Here is a 22,679-nt window from a genome sequence, read left to right on the forward strand (position 1 = left end):
AAAAATCGGGGGTCTGCCCCCAGAGGCTGTATCTCCGTCTACCGGAAGTCAGATGCGGAATACAGTCGATGGGTTCCAAGAATGTATGTTCAGTACTTCCCAAACACATGCACTTTTACTAAAAAGAACATAGTATTGGAGCCTGGCTTTGAAAAGAGCATAGATATGTTTCACTTTTATATGCTAAGGTTTTCGTGAAAGTAATAATAATAACTTTATTTATATAGCACAAGTCATGCATAAAATGCAACACAAAGTGCTGAACAGAAACGACAATCAAGACATTTGTTAGAAATAAAAACAAAATAAAAGCATGAATAAAAAATGCCTAGTAAAAGCATAAATACATAAAAACACATTTCAAGAGAAAGCAATGGTGAAAAGGTGTGTCTTAAGATTTTGTTTGAAAGTTTCAATGGATTTAGAGCTCCTAAGACCCTCAGGTAGACTGTTCCAGAGTTCAGGGCCATAATAAGCAAAGGCTGCCTCTCCATGCCTTTTTGTTGTTACCTTCGGAACAATCAAGAGATTTGAATCTGAGCATCTTAGGGACCTTGAAGGGACATATATTTTGAGCATATACAGTATATATTTTGAGTCAGACAGATAACATGGGGCAAGGCCATTTAGAGCTTTAAAAACCAATAAAATAATTTTAAAATGTATTCTTTAACTAACAGGTAACCAATGTAGTGATTTTAAAACTGGAGTGATGTGTGCTCTCTGCCAGGTTTTTGTCAGAACACGTGCTGCTGCACTTTGCACGAGCTGTAACTGTGTGTGTGTTAAATGAGCATTATGCATTATACTGCATAAGTTGTGTGTAAGTTTGTAAACTAATGTTTTGATATAGTTTTGCTGTTGTTAAAAGTGGTCCTCAATCAATAAATTGTTCGCCATTTTCTGTGGAGGTATTCAAGGCAACACGACATGACTAGCTGTAATACAAATGGTCATTTTGTGGGTGAAGCAGGGACATAAATATAGACAGTGCAGGCAGTGCGGTTGCTCTGGGGCCCATGAGGTGGGGGACCTACAAAGACAGTGGGCCCTCCTACAATGTGTTGGGTGGAGGATGGACCCTTGTGAGTGATCGCTCATTAAATTAAAAACAGTGCCATTTGCTATATATGCCTTTGAGCTAGGCAAACCCATGTCTGTTATGTTTCTTTTTTCTTTTTTTTCCTACAACTATAAATCAACTATTAAAATTGTTCAATTAAATTTATAATTTCTTATTTTCTTTGATATTTTTTTGTCATATACAGATATGCAATGATGACTGCTGGGTAATATGTATGTTGATGTTATCCAATGTCAAGTCTCTGATCATATGACAAGACGATATGTGCACAATAGCGTGAACTAGGGCCTGTCCTAAAAGCGTGCACTGGGGCCCACTGTAACTACATTATGCCACTGGGGTGAAGTGTTCCTGTAATAGGGTAAATTTTTTAATATTGAAATCAGTAATTCATTTTCAACACTTCAGATGAATCCGATAACAATCAGATCTAAAGACTGATTATGCAGGACCCAGTGAACTGATGCAGGTACTCTTCTATATACATGGCTGTAATACAGTAGCAATAGACCTTTAGCTCGTCCTCTCTAAATCTGTCTAAGGCCTGGGACGGTAGATGCTGTTCCACTGGGTCTGAGAAAAGTACTCCTCTCCTCAGCGTCAGCCCCCAGTCACTTCCAAATATATTCATGTGGTGGGGATACAGTGAGATTGAGCAGTGCAACAGTCGATCATGTATGCACTAATCTCGCATTACAGATGTATTTTGGTACCCTACAATCTATGAATGTGATTTTAGAATTTTGTTCCCTGTGAAATGTGCCAAAAACACATGAATCACCAAAATCAATTTGCAACTGCAAAATAACGCTGCACCTCTCCATAGCTATATCCATGGCTCTGGTAGCTGGCGAGATTGAAAGTGAGAAGTCACCAAGTGTGAATGTATTACTTTCCCACTGCCTGCATTTCAACTACTCACTCCCTAGAGCTTGACTCTTGAGCCTGAAAATTAAGGACTGACCTCACCCAAACATCAAATATTGTAAACCAAACCTGCACCAAACGATGACAGGGCCCAAATCCTACTTGATCTTAATTTCCCTCATCATAAACTCACTGTTCTATATTATTTTTGACAGCAAACTGAAACTACTAAGTGAGAAATTTCTCTTGGACTGACCCAAACTTGTCAGATCCAGCCGAGTCCCGTTGGATTTGTGAATCCAGCTCCACCGCTCCTTTCATTACATTTCCCACTCCCCACTGAATCTCATCATTACTGCCAGTTCCCGAGCCCTCTCCAGGTCTGCGTATGGCCATGGTACTGAGTTAGATTGAATTGGTCAGTGGTCCCATTGTAAATGCATTACTCTCACACTCCCTATTACAATCTTACCTCCACACTGAATCCCATTATTACTGCAGGAGAGACAGTGTATGCATAGCACAGAGTATATATGCGTCTATGTATTAGGAGTGTATGGAGCTGTGATCCCTGTGTTTTAACCATGCCACATACAGATCCATATGGGTTTGAGTGTATGTGCCTCTATAATACAGTCACAAACAATTGACACATATTGATATATGCCTTTGTTCAGGCAGGGCTGTGTTTGTATGAAGTGAAAGCCGTAAGGAATAAAAATGCAATCAATACCAGGAATAAGGTTACCATCAATAAAAATATCCCGATAAGTCTGTGTGGGAGAAAATGTGTGTGTGTGTGTGTGTGTGTGTGTGTGTGTGTGTGTGTGAGACAGAGGGAGAGGGACAGAAAGAGATGAACAAGAAATAGAAGCAAAAGTTGATACAACATCTTATTAGTGTGCAGGGAGGAGACAGGATATAAGTAAATTCAAGACTTACCCGTCAGTGATGCAATCAGTCCCAGGATAAAGGGCAACACTGAAAAGAAGCTTATGCATTCATGTGCATATGTGTGTGTGTGCACATAAGTTAGAGTGTAAGTGTAAAAAGACTTACCAAACAGCGATGTAATCAGTGACAGGCTCTGTCTGCAATAAGGTAAAGTTGATATAAACTCCGTGTCCGTGGGGAACAGTGATGAGCCAGCTGCAGTCTTGGGAGTTGGGGTATTCATTTGGATACTGAGGTGAATAGATTGTCCCGTTTTCAGCCGTGACATTATAGCCGCAAGGAGCTGTAAAAAGCAGAGTTATGAGATTATCTATTTGCAAATTTGTCACTTTCCTCTAACGTGCCAGACCTGCAAGGATCAGGAGAGAAGAATGAATGTTGAACTGTAGACAGTGAGGATTAATTATCATCATTTGTAGTACTGGAACTAGAGGCAGCAGTAATAGTAGTGGTAGTAATAAGGGGAATGATTGTGCTACTGATGTATAGAGTAAATGATCCAAGTGACACAGGAATATTTACTCACTACTTAACTGTTTACACTGCTGGCTCGTGATACCAGGGAAAGATGAGATTAAATTTACTGAAATTCAATTAGGATAACAACATTTTCTTAATGTCTAGATTTTAAATTACCACCGGTACCTGAGGGGTGGCAATGTTGTCAGGTAAAACTGGCAACAACACATGAGTTACGACACAGCATAAACTGGCTAACCACGGTACATCAAAACACATGTTTGTCAAAAAGTCATTGGTTGTTCTTACCCTCACAGCGTGGAAATGGGTGGTTCCACTTCCGGTTGGTCCCATGCAGGCACGTTAGCACTGGGTGTCCGATCAAAACATAACCAGGGTAGCACTGAAAGGTTACTGACTGGCCAGCGCTGAAGTCACTGTTGATGATGTCACCATTAGGGAAAGGATAGGGGTCCTGGCAGTTTTGAAGTTGATAGGCTAAAGGGAGAGATGAAGACAAATGCCAGCGTGCAAATACTCCAATTTAATTTCAGATTTAACTGATTTTAAGGCATCAGCACAATAAAACAAGCTGCTCTTTGGCAAACAGGATCGGCAGCCATACAGTTTTACTCAGTTAAACAAATACAATGTAGTGTATATTTGTTCCTCTGCATTGTGCAGTGTAACACAGCAGCCTTTTATGTCTGCCTCCCAAATCCCAAAATGACAATCGCAATTCATTGCATTCAAACCATTTTTCTCCGTCTACAGCTAATGGACTTGAAGGGGCATTAAAACAAATCTATGACCCACAGAGGCTGCCTGCAGTAAATGCAGCAACATCAATAGATCTAATCTCCTCCCATCTGGCACATGTATGCAGACTATCGGTTGTAAGCAGGATCTAAGATGTTGATGGAGGAAACCAAAGACAACACAATCAAGGCGCAGGATGTGTACAGGAATGCCTGTGTTGTTGCCGAGTACAGGCTAGACCATCCCAAGTCCAGATGGGAGATGCCACAAAGGATGCTTAGGAGTGTCAGAACTAAGATCCTATGGGACTTTCACATACCGACGGGTAAACAAATATTGACAAAACTAACTGGACATTGTGGTAATACAGAAGGAACAGAAGAACAAGTGGTGACAGATGTAGAGGTCCCCTGTGAAAGCAGCATCAAGGGAAGGAATATGAGAGGATATAGAAACACCAGGGGCTGAAAGAGGAACTAGAGAGAATGTGGAAAATGCAAGTGTCCAAGTGGTAGTGGGAGTTCTCGCAGCTGTAAACTACAACCAAGAGGGTGCAATGTCAGAGTGCCAAACAGTAAAACTGGAATCAGAGCTCCCTCAAGATTTTATTAGCGATGTCTGGGCCGAAACATCAGTGTGAGGGTACTTTCTATTGATTTTTTGGCACTTATCCCACTGTGGTTTTGTGGATGTGCACGCGACTATTCAGTCTATTGAACCCCATACCTCCTAGGCCTTAAGTACAGAACCAGAGCTTGTCATTGAGTGGTGCAGGGGTGAAAGCATGCATCCAGGTCATGTCCTCGATGATTTCAATGTTCTGGACAATTGGGAACATAAAAACAATTGCTACTGAAAGCTATATAAAGAATGGCATCATCAGGGAATGTAGATTTATGATTTTGTTTTATGGAAAAGTAGGTTACCATTGCTTAAACATTACGATCTGATAAAAGAAGTCCTGTCATTAGACTCATGTGCATAATAACCCAATTAAAAATAATAAATCAAGAAATAGTACGCTAGCCTCTGGGCACAGGGCCAACACCTAAACACAAATAATTCCCTCACACTGTGTACTAACTGAGCGCGACTTGAGCATCAGCATCAGCGACAAAATTAGTTTGATTGCATTGTTTTCTGTTGGAATGTCCTACCTGGCCTGAGTAGAACTTTTATGGGACACTGTGTTTTTATTTATTCCTATCGCTCGCTTTGAAAGTGCCGCAATTGAGTAGGAATGGCTGATTTGTGAAGTTGAAATAAGGAATTATTTTTACGATACCTCCTCCTTTCACAAGAAAACCCAAATAAGGTGGCAGCTAGCTGAAGGAGATTGCAAAGGAGCTGAAAGTCTCTGCTAAGGTAAATGACCATCGCTGATAACAACACACTTGCTGTTGGCTACATTGTATCTTATTCACAGTGAATATCACGATATAAAACTTGTGTTTTCTTGTTTAAAAACTACAAATGTAGCAAGATAGCAAGTAGTCACTCATCTTTTAAGTAGTTACACTTTCAGTATGATCTTGAGCGCGGACAGTGCTGACAGGTACGTGGTTTGTTTACGTGACGTAACATAGGTTCATATCTAAGGGATTCAGTGTAGACAGAGTGTGTGTGATGTGAGGTAATAGTCAGATGCTCACTTGCTGTTAGGACACGGTGTGAGGCCTATATTTTCTCAGAAGGAAGTATTTTCACCACCAGACCAGAAAGATCTTTATATGTCAGACTTCAAGAGATTATCCCAGTAAAAATGGTAATTATAAATTGTGTCAATTCACTATAGTATCATGATCCTGATTAAGATCATGTGAGGAAATTCCCACAAGCTCCATGCACTAACAGCTGGAGTTAGCAGTGGCAAAGCTGCAGTGTTAGGAAACTTAGTCACTGAGCACTGGAAGGAAAAAAGGGGGAAATGGTTAAGTGCATGCAAATGTGGGTTACCCTATGTGTAAGTTAGTAAGCCTTGTTCTGCTTATGCTGCCGTATAGGCCCAAAGTGTATCTCTTGTGTCTTTGAAGTGAAGCACTTAGGGCTAGGAGTAAAGCCTGCTGGACAAGATGCCAGTCTCTCACAGGGGCTTACTAACAATCCATCTCTTTTAATGATGAGGGGAAAGCCATAAGGTTTTTTAAGTCTTTAGCATGACTCATCCACGGATCAAAGCTCAAAACCTCATAGCAATACGTTATTTCATCCTACCCTTCATTTCTGGGAGTTGGGAAGGCTTTGTTATTTGGCGACTGGGTTTGGATGTTAATTTATTCTGAACATTTGAGCAGACCATTTCTTTTTTTCGTTTTGTTTTCTCAAACCTGGGGAAACTAAATAGTTGGCTTATTCTGAGTACAGGTCTGTTCTCTCAGCGTCCCCTGAGGCACTGCTTTCAACTGGAAGCGCCTGCAGTAATACTTAAGTGTTTGTGGCCTTTAGTGTCAGCAGTCATTGTGTGTTATTAGGCATTTGACAAATGTCAAAAGTAAATAATCACAAGTGAACTCACCCTGATAGGTCAGTTTGAACCCCGGCCTGTTCTCTGAGTGGTCACTGTAGAAGTGGATGATCGTCAGGTGGGTAGTGCTCAGCAAAGCGGGTGGGAGCTGCGAGCCAGTGAACTGTCCAATAAGAGCAGAGCTGTGCTGTGGTCCAGCCCTGACCTCTAGGAAGTCATGGTTGTCCTCAGATGAGAAGTTCTGGAACTGAATATGGGCTCCTAGAATACAAACACAGATGATATATGTTCATAACAATAAATGAAAATTACAGTAGATTTTTGCACCAAACATGACCATTAATTTCATGCCATATAGGTGGCTTAAATTTTATGGAACTGAGGAGAGTTTGTCTTAATGTCAGAGTGTGCATACAACAGAAAAACATGATGTATGCATGAGACCAAGTGCAATAAGTTTACATTATTCCACTAATTTTCATATTGTTATTTGTACTGTTATTGTCATATTTTGATAACCCACACCAAAGATAAAACTGCATCATCATAGTCTTAGACAATGCCAATAAAGCTGTCTTGTTGTCGCTAAGTATACTATAATCATTCCTGATGATAAAAGTCAAACATATCAACTACGTAAAAACTAGGTATAATTACACACATGTATGCCATGTACTCAAAAAGATATAAAATTTGTCCTACTCAAACCATCACATACTGCAGTCATTAAACAGCACGCACCATGCGTCAGCATCCAATTAAACGTGTGGTGAAGGTTTCAATAAACCATGTGTTGCTGCAGCAGAGTTTGCGCTAAAAAAGAAGGTCTGTGTTTCGCAGCTTCACCAACAGATGTACTGAAAGTGACACATTCTTTTTAGGAACACTCTTCCATCCCATAACGCTTACCATATCCAGTTGGCAGGGTGATTTGCCAGGTGCAGTCCAGGTTGCCGGGGTAGTTGCCAGGGAAACCTGGACTGAGGATGACACCACTCATCTCAGACAGCACCCCACCGCAACGAGCTGACAACACAGGCAGAGCAAACACATTGTTAAAACAGGCAGGGCGTGAGCGATGTACAGTAGAGATCATCACTTTATCCTCTTTGCTTCAACAAAAAGGTTACACCACAGCATAACAGCCAAAAACTCTGGAAAATACAGCTGGAAGCAGAAACCATGTTTGCACTCAGGAGCCACTATATTAGGTACACCTGAACAATCTAATGTAATTCAATAAAACAGCTCTGCCAAAGACTCTACATTTATGAAGTTTCTAATGTTCAGTTTTTGGTGATATTGTCAAAAATGTGCACATTCAACAATGTGTTTATTACTGAGGTCACAGTGAAAGGTAATGTTCTAATGAAAATATTTCCAAATATCACTTTATTCTTAAATGATTGAGATTAATATTGAATAATATTAATTTGTCTTGTTTTCTCAGTTTAGAAGTTCCAGTAAGGGTGAGATACAATCATACTATGTAGCAAATATTGTGCATTAAGGTCATTAAAATCGAAATATAAAATAAAGAAAAAACTCAGGGGAAAAAATATAATTAATTCAATTCATCTGGTAATAAACAAAGTCTATTAAGCCAATTGTTAGGAAACATAAAAATTAATATCTTGACTCTACAGGAGCTTGGACGATGTGTGCTGAATTGCTGTAAATCCTTGCAAACCAGTGGTGACAGACATATATCTTAAATTTTATGGCACCCTTTTATGGCGCTCCCTTCTATTGACAGACTTGGACATGATTTGGTTGACACAAGTGCCTCTGACTGAAACAGAAAATACTGGATCTGACACGTACTGAAGGTAGCTGTGGCAGGGCTGCGTTTAGTTAGTCCTGACATGTCGAGGTTGAGTTTAACTGGAATTGGCTTCCCAGACCCGCTACAAGTTTTCACCAAACACAAACATCAATGTAATCAAGGTCCCTTAACTCTATTGTAGATGTTAGGAAGCCTTGGCTCTCAGCACAAGGTACAAAATTCTGTTAGTATCCAGCAGGTGTATTGATCTTATACCATAAGAAGTTGCTTACTTCCACAAATCTGATTTCAAGGTTACAATAAATACTGATACACCAATTAAGTCACAGATAAGAATTACATATATGTTTATTTGATGACAGCATTTTAAAAAGTATTTAACCACCATCATCGTGCTGTTTCAGCAACCGACAAGTCTTTATATAGGAGAAATTGTGCTTTACTGACTTCAGTCTACTGAGATTTTATCCATTTTAACTGACCTTGGTCTTGTAACAAATATAAAAATATTTCTATTTGACAGTATTTTGTGCAACTGAGGAATTTCACATGCTGACATGTAATCAATAACTCTAGTTCTTACTTAAACCACCCTCAAAATGGAAAATAACATGTAATACAAACTCGTCAAGCAATAGTTTCCCAAAGAAGTCTCTTACGTGACCCTGAACCTGTAACTTTATTTTTTAGACGGAGGCACGCTGACATCCCTAATCTACCAAAACACTTCTGTCACTTTGCTGTGCAGGCCTGAAAGTTCAATGTGAACCTCACACCTGCGAGACATATTTTTCCACCACTGGATCGATCTCATAACAGAATTTAGCCAGTGGAGGAGAATGTGTGTGTGTGTGTGTGTGTGTGTGTGTGTGTGTGTTACCTATGCAAAGAGGAGGTGGGTAGTTCCATCGACGCACAGTCCCAGGCATGCAGGAAATGTGAGAGTGGCCCTGAAAGTGTTAAAGTGATAATGCTGTGGGTTAGGTTCCATCAACAGAGATACTGGGTGCGGTTACATGATGGCTTCTCATTCAGAATGAAATAAATCTGAATGAAATCAATCGGAATTAAAGTCTTTCCAGGTAGTTTACATGGGAAATATTCATTCCGAATAAGGGTTTACACGGACGATCAGTTTAATCGCCTTTTAATCGCCTGTATTCGGGTCCGTGCAAGGTTTGGGGCAGGGAAGGTTTCTGATTGGACAGGGAGCGGGGCGGATGTTACGTGTTTACGTTTACTGGAAGAAAACACTGTAGTCCTCGCTCCGGATAATAAGATGCTTGACGACGCCGTTCTTAGTACCTTTTTCGGGCTTGTTTTGCTTATATTCTTGAAGCAGCAGCACGACAACAACCTTGTTCTGCTAATGCTTCGTCTGTTGAGGAGGAGAAGGGAGGTAGAAGGTCGAAGAAGGGAGATAGAAGACCGTGCTTTGGCGAATGGAAACCAGTGAGAGCAACTATCTCAGCCCGTTGCTATGCGTGCTATATACGTCATCATGCCAGAAGATCAAGGAAACGAGCATGCGCAGAAAGACCGGAATGAACTTAAAGAGGAATGAGTGTATACAAATGCGAGATATTCTTTCATTCGAAATTAGAAATGGAATATTCTAGCCCCTTACATTGGATTGAAATTTCAATCGCATTGGCCATTTTCATTCTGAATTAGGTATTTACAAGATCATTTTTAATAGGAATGAACTTTCATTCTGAATGAAAAGGGAATTAAACTGTCCGTGTAAACCCACTAACTGAAATAAATCTGTGTACATTTCATGAGTTAGAGATGAGCAGGTACACTATTATCTGTATCTGTGTTTGTATCTGTTCAACCAACCAAGTTATCTGTTTCTGTACTCGAATGGGCGGAGATTATACCAGAAGTAGGTGGAGGTTGAATTGAAAGTGGGTTGGGCCTCATCAGACGTTATTTTAAGCCTGAAATTGCTCAGAAGTTGCGATATTTATTACCTATGAGAAAAGTATTACAGAAGGGCCTCAGAATTGAGCTTCAGATAATTTTTTATCACACGTGAAATAGATTATAGCTACCCAAATGAGGATTTTCCTTTATCACGAGTACAGATAATGTCACATTTTCTCGCATGATAATTGTACTTGAAAAATTACATTATCTGTACCAGATACTCGTTTCATTAATGTATTTGGCTCAACCCTATGCTGTGTCTCAAATCGCATACTTCTGTAGTTTCACTTAATGTTTTGAGTACCCAGATGGTGCATTCAAAACGGTCAAGAAGTTGAGTGTGGAACTTCTCGCCCTCAATGGTTGCCATCTTGGCTATGTAACGGAGGGGAGGAACCACTTTTCAAACTGGGAATGGCGGCCGAGGACTGTGCGACCGTGACTGTCGCTGCATTGTACAAACACATGTGTTTTTTCCACTAAGCACCACCATACTGTTGTCGGATATAAGCTAGCAGTATGTTTATTGGGTTAATTTAGCAGTCTGTAATGATTTGGTACCGCGAACGATAACACGCATGCTAATGCTAGTTTGCTAACTAGCTAACAGCAACAATACAACACAGTCGATGGAGTCGATTTTGGTGGCCGAAGAAGAAGACGAAATGTGCGGTCGTCTTTTCGGTAAGTGCACAACGGCCGCGTTTGGTTTGAGACAGCACTACCTGGTCGAAATACGAGCACTACGCCAATAAGTACATAGTGCACATAGTATAATACATGGAAGAGTACAAACGGAAGTATGTGATTTGAGACATACAGCTACTATGAGTAAAGTGTGTTTGCTTGTTTTAACAAATAAAGAAAAAAGTGGAGAAAAGTGTTTATGATTGGGAATAACATTATTACATTGTCTAAGAACATGCAGCCAACGTGGAAATTTAATTTTATTGCATGCCTGCTAATTGTTATTGACAGTAGTTTGTGTCTGTGCATAGGTTTTGCCTCACAGTATTTAGTCTACTTCTAATAAACAAATCAAATGAGATAACACCAGTCACAATATGTGCAAACCAGTAGGGAACTATGTACTGTCAGTATCTACATTGAATTGGTCATTCTGTGTGGGTGTGTTCATTACCTGTAATGTGTACCCAGGCTCACAGGTGAACGCCACCACCTCATTGACCATATATCTGTCTCCTGCTTTAATGCCATTTGCTGGGATCATCGGCTCCGGACAGGTGGTAAGACCAACAGCTAGAAAAACAGAACAAAAACACAATGAACTCTGTCATAAGTATTATTTATTTTATCATTATGTTTTCTATGTAAATATTCCGTAGCCTCTGGCTCAAGTGGACAGCTAGCCCATTATCACACTTATCATATCAAGCAAAAATAGTTTTATTTTATACTACAATGAACAGCAAAATAAGCTCCCTCTTGTGTTCTCTACCTTGTCTTTCATTCATACTCTTTACCGGCGCTTTCTCCATCACTTGTATGCAGCCCTACTCTTGAAATGACCATACCATATACAAAACACAATCACAGCATACAGAACTCATTTCTCTACCTGGCACTTGTTTCCACCCCACATGATAGAAGCCTGAGTAAATTAAACTTTTTCGACACTTATGACAAAATTACAATATTCAGATTAATTTGGTTAAGAACTAAAATGGCAGATTAATTTACAAATGCTCTTATTATTTTGTCTAATACACAAGAGCCTATTTATAAAGTGACAGCCAGTACAATAAAAAAGCTTGTACCTCGTCAGCGGTGACAGTGGCCCCTGAAATGTGCTTAAAAATATGTGAAGGTAACATAATGACTTTGGTTGTGTATTCCCAACCCAATAAAGGTTAAACACATCCTTAATAAGTTTGACAGCAGCAAGCCCTTCATAAAAATAGTATCAGTAGGGGTATATCTGTGTGTTTTGTGTGTGTGTGTGTTTGTGTCTGCTTGTGTGTTTCACTTGGAAACTTCCGCAGGAGACTGCCCTAGAGCGGTTACCATGGCAACACAGGGGTGGAAGAGGGATAGAGAGTGAAAGAAGGGGAGAGAGAGCGAGGAGTGAATGTTTGTGTGTGCATGTGTGTGTGTTTGCTTGTGTGTCTGGTCTTGTTGGTTCATTATCTACCTTCCTACCAGCAAAACGATGTGATCCCACTGAGCTCCCAAACACACACACACACACACACACATACATACACAAATCCAGGTGGCCCAGCCCCAGCGTATGAGCGAGTGTGTGTGTGCATGACTGACTGTTACATGAGTGTGTGCTTGCCGGGAGGGATGAGGGGGACTACTTTTTAGATGGAGCGTAAGTGAAAAAGCTGCATGAGACCGTAACTTGGAGACACACATGCATGCTCACACAGTGTGTTATTAGGCAGAGCATCAGCAGGCTGTCAGGACAACTGATCAATGAAACTATTCCATTTGGCTGACCAATCTCTCCCTCTTTCTCTCTGTGCTAGCAAACTGCTCCCTCTTTTCCCCCGTTATGACAGAGCAGTGATGCTCTGTAAAATGCTGACAATACCACAAACCACCCCACTAGGGCCACTAGACTACAACTAGACAGTGTCAGCACTTAAGTCTAACCGACTGGATTTACTATACTTCTGTTTCGGTTTATTTGAAGACAGACAAGGGAGAGAGATGTCTCTCTGTGCCCTTTAGAAGAAAGACCCTTTCGTCAGCTTAAAATAATGAGAACATCATCACCACGATCATTCGTGCGTCCCCAGCAGATGATTTTGTCCCCTTGTACAAGCTAACACATGACTGCAAAACTGACAAGTGGAACTTTTAACAGCACAACAGACACATGGGTGAGCTTGTTTTCCCCTCTGTTTCTAGAGGAAACATAGCTGAAAACAAACAGTGCAGTGCAAGGGTCACACATGAAACTGGGGGTTACAGATCCATCCCCAGGAAACTTTGAGCATCAAACACTTAATTTCCTGCATTCTGGTGAATTTGTAAGTACCAATTTGTGCCTTTCTGCTTCAATTTGAAGTAGGACTTTCTTCAAAGAGTCCGCTAGCTTGGATGCTCCTGGGTTGGGAGAGGGTTACTGCCTCAGGCAAGGGAGTTCAAGTATCTCGGGGTCTTGTTCATGAGCGAGGGTAGAATGGAGTGTGAGATGGATCGGGAGTTTGCTTCTGCAGTGATGCAGGCGCTGCACCGGACCACCGTGGTGAAGAGGGAGCTGAGCCTTCCCGAATATCACCTATGGTCATGAGCTCTGGGTAGTGATGGAAAGATTGACATCACAGATACAAGTGGCCGAAATGACTTTCCTCTGTGGGGTGGCTGGACTCAGCCTCAGACATATGGAGGGAGCTTGGAGTAGAGCCGCTGCTCCTTCACGTCAAAAAGGGTCAGCTGAGGTGGTTCGGGCATCTGATCAGGATGCCTCCTGACCATTGTTGGGTAAGGGTTACTTTAAAAGTAATCAAAGTACGTTACTGCGTTACTTTCTAAAAAAGTAACCAGTTACTTTATTACATTACTCCCTGAGTAAAGTAACTCAATTACTTTAAAAGTACTTCCAATGTTACTCCCTGAGAAAAGTAACTCAAACACTTTTAAAGTACTTTTGAGTATTCTACATTTCCTATTGGGCAATGGACCACAGGGCGCTAAGCCTACATTTTTTTGTCTCCAAAATTAAAGTTATGGACCACTTGCCCTTCACTGAGATCCAATTCTCCCATCACAGCCGTCACTTTGACCAGTAGAAACACAGAACGATCTGCTGCCGTAGACAACTGTATGACAACAACACCCCAGTGTTTTTAATATTTCCTCTAGGGATGTAACATCCCTGTAACGCTGGGATTGACAGGGCGGCACGGTAGTGTGGTGGTTAGCACTGTCGCCTCACAGCAAGAGGGTTGCCGGTTCGATCCTGGATGTGGGAGCCCTTCTGTGCGGAGTTTGCATGTTCTCCCCGTGTCAGCGTGGGTTCTCTCCGGGCACTCCGGCTTCCTCCCACAGTCCAAAGACGGTCGGACATAAAGTAATAACATTAACAAATAGTGGCGGGGCTTTTACTCACCACAACTGCAGAGGCTCCCAGCTTCATTTGAAACAAACTACATCATAGACGGTCCGTTATTTATTAATCCCTCTGTGTGTTTATATATTTACTTTTTATCTGCTCCATTGTCTTTGTAAAGTTAACATATCGCACCGTCATTTCAAACTCGTGCCAAACTTTTATTCTGAAACATTTGTCAGAACTTCCTGTGGAAGATACAGTAGCTTGACAGTTTACATATGGCGCTTCAAATGTAGCTCCTGCCATCTGCTGACGCTTTTAGGTGACTACAACAACATGTCGGCTGGCACATGAACAGACACAGTGACTCAAATAATAGTAAAAGTGATAAAAATAGGACAAGAATAACCCGATGACATCACACATGCCGTGAAAGACGACCGGGGATAATTGGTGAGTACCAGCGTGTAGCGTGTACCAGGCATAATGCAAGTCCTGAGTCTGAAATATGTCTGTCAGCGAGTCCTACTCCACCTATTGAGACTCCACCGTAGACAACGACAGCATTTCTCCGACCACGTAGCGAGCCACAAGCTCCGTGGCTTCTTTCAGACTGATAGGTTTAACGTTATCTCCGTTATTAGAACCAAATGACAGCCGTTGCTGTTTCGGAGCTGAAGGACCAACGTTCTAAAAGTAACGTAAGTAACTGATGTCTTGTTTGAAAATGTACTTAAGTATTTGATTACTCAAACAGCAAACTAACGCGTTAGGTTACTCGTTACTGCAAAAAGTAATCAAAGTACTCTAACGCATTACTTTGTAACGCGTTATACCCAACTCTGCTCCTGGGCGCCTCCCGTTAGAGGTGTTCTGGGCACGTCCCACTGGTAGGAGGCCCTGGGGCAGACCCAGAACATGCTGGAGGGATTACGTATCTTATCTGATCTGGGAACACCTTGAGGTTACCCAGGAGGAGCTGGAAAGCATTGCTGGGGAGAGGGATGTCTAGGGTGCTTTGCTTGGCCTGCTGCCCCGCGACCTGGCCCCATACCAGATAAACGGATGAAAATGGATGGATGGATGGATGGATGGATAGCTACTTACATGTTTTTATTGATGAGAACGAGTACACATGTTCTATATATTAAGGGGATGTGTCCCCCTACGCCAATGGAGCAGTGAAAGATTGGTACACAACACATTGTGCTAGAAACAATTCCAAACCTGTAACACCAATCCAGGTTTTCGAATAATATTATTCACATGAAAATCATTAACAAGAGTCTTTTTTGGGGTAATACTACTTTTTTACTACTGTGTTCAAAAAGAGAATCAGTATGAACAGTCATCTAAGGGCAAATAATTACGTTGGTGACTCCGTTCTTATCAGCTACTGAACAGGTAAGTTGACCGATTTCAGCAAAACTTTGTTTAATGAAAAAAGTTAAAAGCCTACTTTGTGGCAAGACCTCCTGTAAAGAACCTCTCAGCCAAACTTGGAACAAATTCTGCTACAGATTGAAGTGTTGGCACTCTTTTTGAGATAAGCAAAACTACCATCTGAGTCCTGAAAGACCTCTTATGGCCGTGTAATGTTTGATACATTTTGTGAAGGTAATCTTGGAAAAGACTTCAGTTCTCAGCATGCTGTATTTGGACTTGGTTTCAGTGATAACAGCAAAAAGCCTGCTTGCTGACTGACATTATGAAATGGTGTGTGATGTGTTGGTTTTGCCACATAACAGAGGACACTGACATACACAAAGGCAGAGACACCAAGGAAAGCCTATCCTGAAATCCATGTGCATACTGTAAGGTTGTTTAACAGAAAACAAGAGACCCCATCTGAAAAACTACAGTCAGACGTGATTCAAACCGACCCACATAGCCAGAGACGACACCAGCGGTGACAGGAGCATGCTGCCGCACAAATAAACAAGCAGCCATGGTCAAAAAATGTAGGTACACACGTCATTTTCCTGCATTTCATAGTCCCCATTTTTGTCCTGTTATGATTATGATTCAGCATATGATCAGAGCTGATCCCAGGTACACTCGGATCCACTCAGGTATTACACATAGTGGCACACAGACCCCAGACCAACATGACCTGATTAGACTGAATCTAATTTGGAAAAAAAATAAATAAATGCAAGCCATCAACCCACAAATGTGTGCACTTACCTACACACACGCATGCTGACACACACAAAGAGCTGTGCGTGCAAACACACACTAATGCTCTCACACATACTCACAAACGGGGACATGTTCATTGATCTAGAAGTGATTCTAAGCTAAAACAACTACAAAGGACTGAAAAGCACAACCATGCCCTGACAGGTGTGTATGTGTGGAAATGCATGATGTTAATATCCATGTCTATACCTTTGTCTGTCTACACATTTGTGTGTGTGTGTGTGTGTGTGTGTGCCATCTTTTAGAATTATGTGCATGTATGAAACTAGCAAAACCAATTGCATATGTGCATGTATATGCTTTAGTCTATGTGTTTCCCTTTACGTTGATCTAGGTTTGTATTCAGCGTGTGCACTCCAATTTGGGTCCCAGTATGTGTGTATGCTTTCGGGCAGTACCAGTTCAGGTCACTGACTCTTGTTATTTGAAGTTGAAGCTTTGGCTGCAACAATGTGTGCATGTGTGTGTCTCTGTGGGTTTGTGTGCATTTGTAGTTTCTGATGAGAAGGCAACCAATATCCACTACTTAGTGTTTTTTTACCTCAGCAGTATATTTTTTTTCAAAGCAACCAATGATGATCATTTCATCTCTCTATCTCTCTATCATCTGTCTGCATTTCTGTCTGTCTGTCTATGTTAAAAGCTTTGACTTACTTTTATATTCAAGGTGAAAACCTGCTGCCACCACACTGATGTCACTCTGAAAATGCAGAAGGAGCTGATTGGACGTTGAGTTGAGGAGAGCAGGAGCAGTAGTTCCTGTAAAGGACACAGAAACACTGTGTTCAAAATCACATACTAACATACTGCCTATATATACTAAACTTATATGTACTGCACACTGCTTATTAAATCAACATTTGAGTGTGCTATTACCAGCAGGCTGTTCATACTGAAGTACAGTCAAGCAGTCTTCTCGGTATCACACAACTATACAGATCATGATGTTACCTGTCCGAGCAATGGTTAAATTAAAATTCACAAGTGCAAATTTCCTCCTCCAGTTAATTTAAAATATCCAGTATTATCTAATGGCAAATTAAAATCATTAAATATTTCAGTGTAAATTATGTTTTTTACAGTACATTTCATGTGAGCTCTGGTGCTTTTCCTCTTAACTGAGCTGAACGTCATTCAACATCATTTGTAATTGTTTTATCCAACAGTTAATTATTTAAACCATCTGCCTTGCAGTCTGCCATTGACAGTATGGAGAGCCGCAATACATTCTTGGGCAGTTGAGTGTGTCCAGTAAGCTCATATCTCATATTTAGAATATCTTACTAATTTAGTATACATATGGGCATTTCACACACAAAGTCCACATATTGCGCAGTTAGAACACACTACCTACTGTATTTTACATCAAACTTAGTATGGATAGTATGCTAGAATGTTATTTTGAACAAAGCAATAAACATACAACAGAAATAAAAAAAATTGCATCGTAACACAACACTGTGCATACATGAAGGAATAATGCTAAAGGGCTAGCGTGTAGGATTTAGTGGCATCTAACAGTGAGGCTGCAGTTTGCAAACAACTGAAACTTCTCTCACGTGCCAAGCATGTAGGAGAACTATGGTGGCTGATGCAAAAACCTGAACAGACCTATCTAATGCCAGTGTTTGATTTGTCCAATTTGGGCTACTGTAGAACAACATGGTGGACTCTATGGGAGGGGACCTGCTCTGCATGAAGATATAAACAGCTCATTCTAAGGTAACAGAAATACGACTGATTTTCATGTGATTATGAACTAATGAATATTATAATCCATTCTGCTGATAGATGCGCTGTAAATCCTACACACTGGAGCTTTACAAACACATGGTGATGCTTTTTCAGCAAGTCTTGTTAAAAGGAGAACACTGTTATTTCCATTACCTGCAAGAGTTTAATCAATATCTGTGATCATGAGCTACTCTCTTTCAAAGCCAGAAACCAGAGAAGGAAGTCTCAAACTTGTGATGTTATCTAGTACAAAGTCTGGAGCTGCTCCATCAACAATGAATAGAAGCCTGATTTTATGGACCCAGAGAATATTTGTTTTCTTTTTTTGTAACCAAATGAGCTTCATTCTAATGTAGTGTTCTCAGTTCAGGAACAGAAAATGTACCCACATTCTCAGAACATTTCCCTGTGTGCTCTCACTGTCATCTATGAAATCTTTCCTAATTCATTGTCTGTGGAGCAGGTCCAGACTTTATACCCTATGACATCAGAAGGTTTAGCACTCTAGTTTTTGGATGTGAGAGAGAATTGCTCATGATTACTTCCAGCAACAGTCAGAAGAAGATCAGGGATGCAGCCTTTGTCAAGCTAAAAATGTAGCGGTTCACTTTAGCCTTTAACTAGCTCTGACTTTCCTGATACAGGTCTGAAACTCTTTCTTGTTATGCTTTTCCTTTTTGTTTACGCTTCATGGTGCTGCAACTCTTTTAAAATCTTAACTGATTTTATGACTTATAGTTTTACAACTCTATGATTTTATGAATCAGCTCTCTTTTATGTTCATTCTGTCTTCATGTGAAGCACTCAGTGCTTATAATGCTCTTAGTGTAAAGCACCTTGTGCTGCATTTCCTGTATGAAAGGTTCTATATAAATAAAGTTTATTATTATTATTATTATTATTATTACTGATGTTTTGGACTGTCTTAGATTATAGGAGTAACATGTATGAATTTTTGAAATGAGTGTAGTTTCCCTTTAAATCCCAAGAGCAGCTGGGAAATTATGTTTAGAGAAGGTGAATGACCCATCGCCCTCCATGGACAGCTAGCATTTTGGTGTCCTTATGTGAAGCAACCCTCATGTGCCCCAGTGAAGCTGCTCAGTGGCCAACATCAGATCACTGTGGTTAAAGTGGGCAGCTCCCCAGTGTGCTTTCTCAAGAAGGGCACAGTCATTTGTGTGTGTGTGCGTGTTGCCCTATGGGCGGCATGTTTTATGTGTGATAGGTGTGTGACAGGTATGTGCTTGGGGCAGGTCACAGGGGAAACTCCGCTGGGAAATTGTAAAAGGTTAGATCATTCTTTATCCCTGTCTTCTTCCTCTCCTTCTGTCTCTCTTTTTATTCAACCCTTCACTCAACCTCATGGTGAAACTCTTCCCTTCCTCCTTTTTTCTCTTCCTCTCACTCACTGCCCAAAAATCGGAAGAATTCAATGTCTTTTTTTAACATTTATTATTTATTGAAGACATATATCATGTTTTGGGTAGTACAACTCATCTGTCAAAGATCTCCAGTGTATAGTGCATGTGTGTGTATCTATAGTTTAAGACCTGTCATATCTAATTCTTCATAGATCTTGTGGGTGTGTGTGTGTCTGTCAATCCGTGTGCGTGTGTGTGTATCTATAGTTTAAGAGCTGTCATATCTCATCCATCATAGATCTCTAGAGTGTTTGTGTGCATGGGTGCCTGTGCACAAGTTTGTGTGTTTATGTTTGTGTGTGTGTGTGTGTGTGTGTGTGTGAGCGTATTGTCATACCAGAAAATGACCCTAATTTAGGAGCTGTCATGTCTCCTCCATCGTAGATCTCCAGAGAGTCCCAGTTGTGCTCAGTAGCAAACGTCATCACTTGGATCTAAGTAGGAAACAATGAAAACAAATGAACATAACTTCCAAGTTTATGTGCATCTTCCAAAGTTATATATTTATTCATACGTGTATACATATCCATACCTGTATCCCAGCGCCTTCGCTGACATGGATCCTCCACAGACAGTTGAGACTGTTTGGGTAGGGTTCAGGATAGCCAGGAGACAGTATTGTACCGCGACGTTCAGTCAAATTGCCACTGCAGGGAACTAGAATGAGACATAAAATATGAATTTCTTGGCAAAGTTTATTAACTAAATAGCTAACAGATAAGACAGGTTGTTGGAGTATTGCTCTGCGTACCCTGGGACAATATGGTGTTCAAATTACCACTACAGGGAGCCAGAGAGAGAAAATATGATAAACATTATTTATGTTATAAACTGAGGTGACAGTTGAGGCTGTTTGCAAAAGGCCTGCTCTCAGCAGAGAGAGATTTCACGCAGGCATACATTTAGTTTGTTAGAATTAATGTCTCTGACTGTAGCGGCTGATTCACAGAAAGGCTGATTTCTTACTTTAGAGCTGTGTTTGTTAGCTGGGTACATTCTCTATACATTTCAGGGTCAGTTACCTATACAGCTTGGTGTTGTTGCATTCCACTGTGCGAGGGCACCTGGCACAGCCTGGCACCGGATAGCACTTGATCCTTTCAGTAGATACCCTGGACTACACTCGAACCGGACCACAGAGCCAGCTGAGAACTCTGAACCGATCCGCCTGCCGTACCGAGGCTCCGGCACTGAACTGCACTGACTGTCACTGGTGCGAGGCACAGCTACAGTGATGACAGTCATTACATAATATGAGAAGAGGAAAAAAAACAGAAATACAGTCATCAGCAGAGAATTCCATGTTGAACTTAAATCGAAGGTAACTTATTATGTGTGTATTTGAGCGAAAGGGAGATAGAGAAACAGAGTGTCAGTTACCTTGGTAGACGAAATGAAAGCCTCTAGCTGACTGGCCGCTCTTAGCATTGAACCGCAGCATGATCTGATTGGAAGTTGCCAATGGCAATGTCTCTCCTGGGACAAATAATCACACACACATATCATGATTTGAAAATGAATGTGATAAAGCTAACTTTCTCTCCTGAATGTATACAGCAGTTGATTTAAAAGGCTCTGCAGACAATTGAGACACTGAACATAACACAGAAACAGTTCCACATGAACACACACTTCAAAAAATGAAATCTAAGTAAGATGACGTTCCATAAATCAAGGCAATGTATGCTTGTTTTTTTTGTCTGACAATATAAAGGGCAGTTTTTATGTTTTTGTTTCAAGCTTTTCCAGCCATAATTGACGAACAAAACAAAAAAATCAGAACTTGTCACTAAAATTTTATTACTGGTTCTGAGTAACTTTTTGATCGTTTTGAGTAATGGTTTGATCGACACTGACCAGTATAAAATCGCTTTTTCCAAATGTCAGGTTTTCTTATTCGAAGCCTATCTTAAAGTTGCTGTTGTTATTATGTGACTGGGACTTCTGCAGGCACTTGTTGCCTTCATCCACTAAAATTCAGACCCAGGATTGGCTAGACCAGTACGCAGGCACATTTTGAAGAGAGTCCACAGTGGATATTATAGATGACAATAGTGGACCCACATGGGGAACCACAGGATTGCCAGTTGGAATCACCGCCTGGGAAGGCCTGTCCTGTGGGGAACTGCCCATTGGTCCAACAGCCCATTGGTCCAACATCCCATTGTTCGGACCATATTAAACCCATTGTTTCGAAGTCCTGTTGTTCCGAAATCATCATGATGCCCTGTGGTTAAGGTCTGGTTAGGTTTAGGCACAAAAACCACTTGGTTAGGGTCAGGAAAAGATCGTGGTGTGGGTTAAAATGAAAAAGAAAGTGGCAAACACATAAGCCGTGAGCCTGCTCCGCCTCAAGCCTTTCCCAGCTGACCCAGAGCCGGATGCGGCGCACCATCAAGGTAGAAATATGCCCGCCGGGAGCAGTTCAGCACCGCGTAGAGCTCCCCACACAACCCCGACCCCAGAGTTAATAACAGGAGGTTATGGTGTTTCACTCTCTTCTCTCTATGGCACTTGTATCTTGACCAGTAGCCTACTTTTGTCGCGTTTGCTGATCCTCTATGGTACACAAATACAGTATAGCCTAGTATAATCACATATCAGAACAAGAGGACGTCGTACTAATGGGATGTCGGACCAATGGGCTGTCGGACCAATGACATGGACCCGTCTTGTGGGGGTCGGAAAATTATAAGGTGGCTGGCTTGTACTGTACAAAAGAGACCTCAAAGATACAAATCCTATGAATGGGGATATTAAAGGGGAACACCAGCTAAAATAAGAATTATAATAAGTTATTTCCATGGGCTAAGAAAGTTCAATTAATATTTGTGAGTGTAAGCTACTCTCTCTCAGAGCCAGAAAGCAGAAAAGTAAGTCTCAAACTTGTGATGTCATCAAGTATAAAGTCTGGATTTACTCCATAGACAATGAATAGGAGACTATGGAGTCACAGAATGTTTGTTTTCTTTTTATACCCAAATGAG

At 41.0% G+C, this 22,679-nt stretch overlaps 1 protein-coding gene across 2 annotated transcripts in view; it reads right to left on the bottom strand.

Moving 5' to 3' along the window:
* The window catches only part of LOC117260150 (CUB and sushi domain-containing protein 1-like), a 529,510-nt gene that overhangs the window by 79,396 nt on the left and 427,435 nt on the right, over positions 1 to 22,679 (bottom strand). For both annotated transcript variants that reach the window (XM_078176328.1, XM_078176324.1), the window contains exons 35-45: positions 21,073 to 21,168; positions 20,715 to 20,918; positions 20,225 to 20,349; positions 20,030 to 20,126; positions 17,189 to 17,293; positions 11,447 to 11,565; positions 9,254 to 9,323; positions 7,497 to 7,613; positions 6,639 to 6,848; positions 3,674 to 3,862; positions 3,011 to 3,188 (exon numbers count right to left, since the gene is read on the bottom strand). In XM_078176328.1, the coding sequence (XP_078032454.1) occupies positions 3,011 to 3,188; positions 3,674 to 3,862; positions 6,639 to 6,848; positions 7,497 to 7,613; positions 9,254 to 9,323; positions 11,447 to 11,565; positions 17,189 to 17,293; positions 20,030 to 20,126; positions 20,225 to 20,349; positions 20,715 to 20,918; positions 21,073 to 21,168 (1,510 nt within the window). The remainder of the gene's footprint in view (positions 1 to 3,010; positions 3,189 to 3,673; positions 3,863 to 6,638; positions 6,849 to 7,496; positions 7,614 to 9,253; positions 9,324 to 11,446; positions 11,566 to 17,188; positions 17,294 to 20,029; positions 20,127 to 20,224; positions 20,350 to 20,714; positions 20,919 to 21,072; positions 21,169 to 22,679) is intronic.

Source organism: Epinephelus lanceolatus, chromosome 2, assembly GCF_041903045.1.
Source record: "Epinephelus lanceolatus isolate andai-2023 chromosome 2, ASM4190304v1, whole genome shotgun sequence".
In the NCBI taxonomy this organism is placed as follows: Eukaryota; Metazoa; Chordata; class Actinopteri; order Perciformes; family Serranidae; genus Epinephelus; species Epinephelus lanceolatus.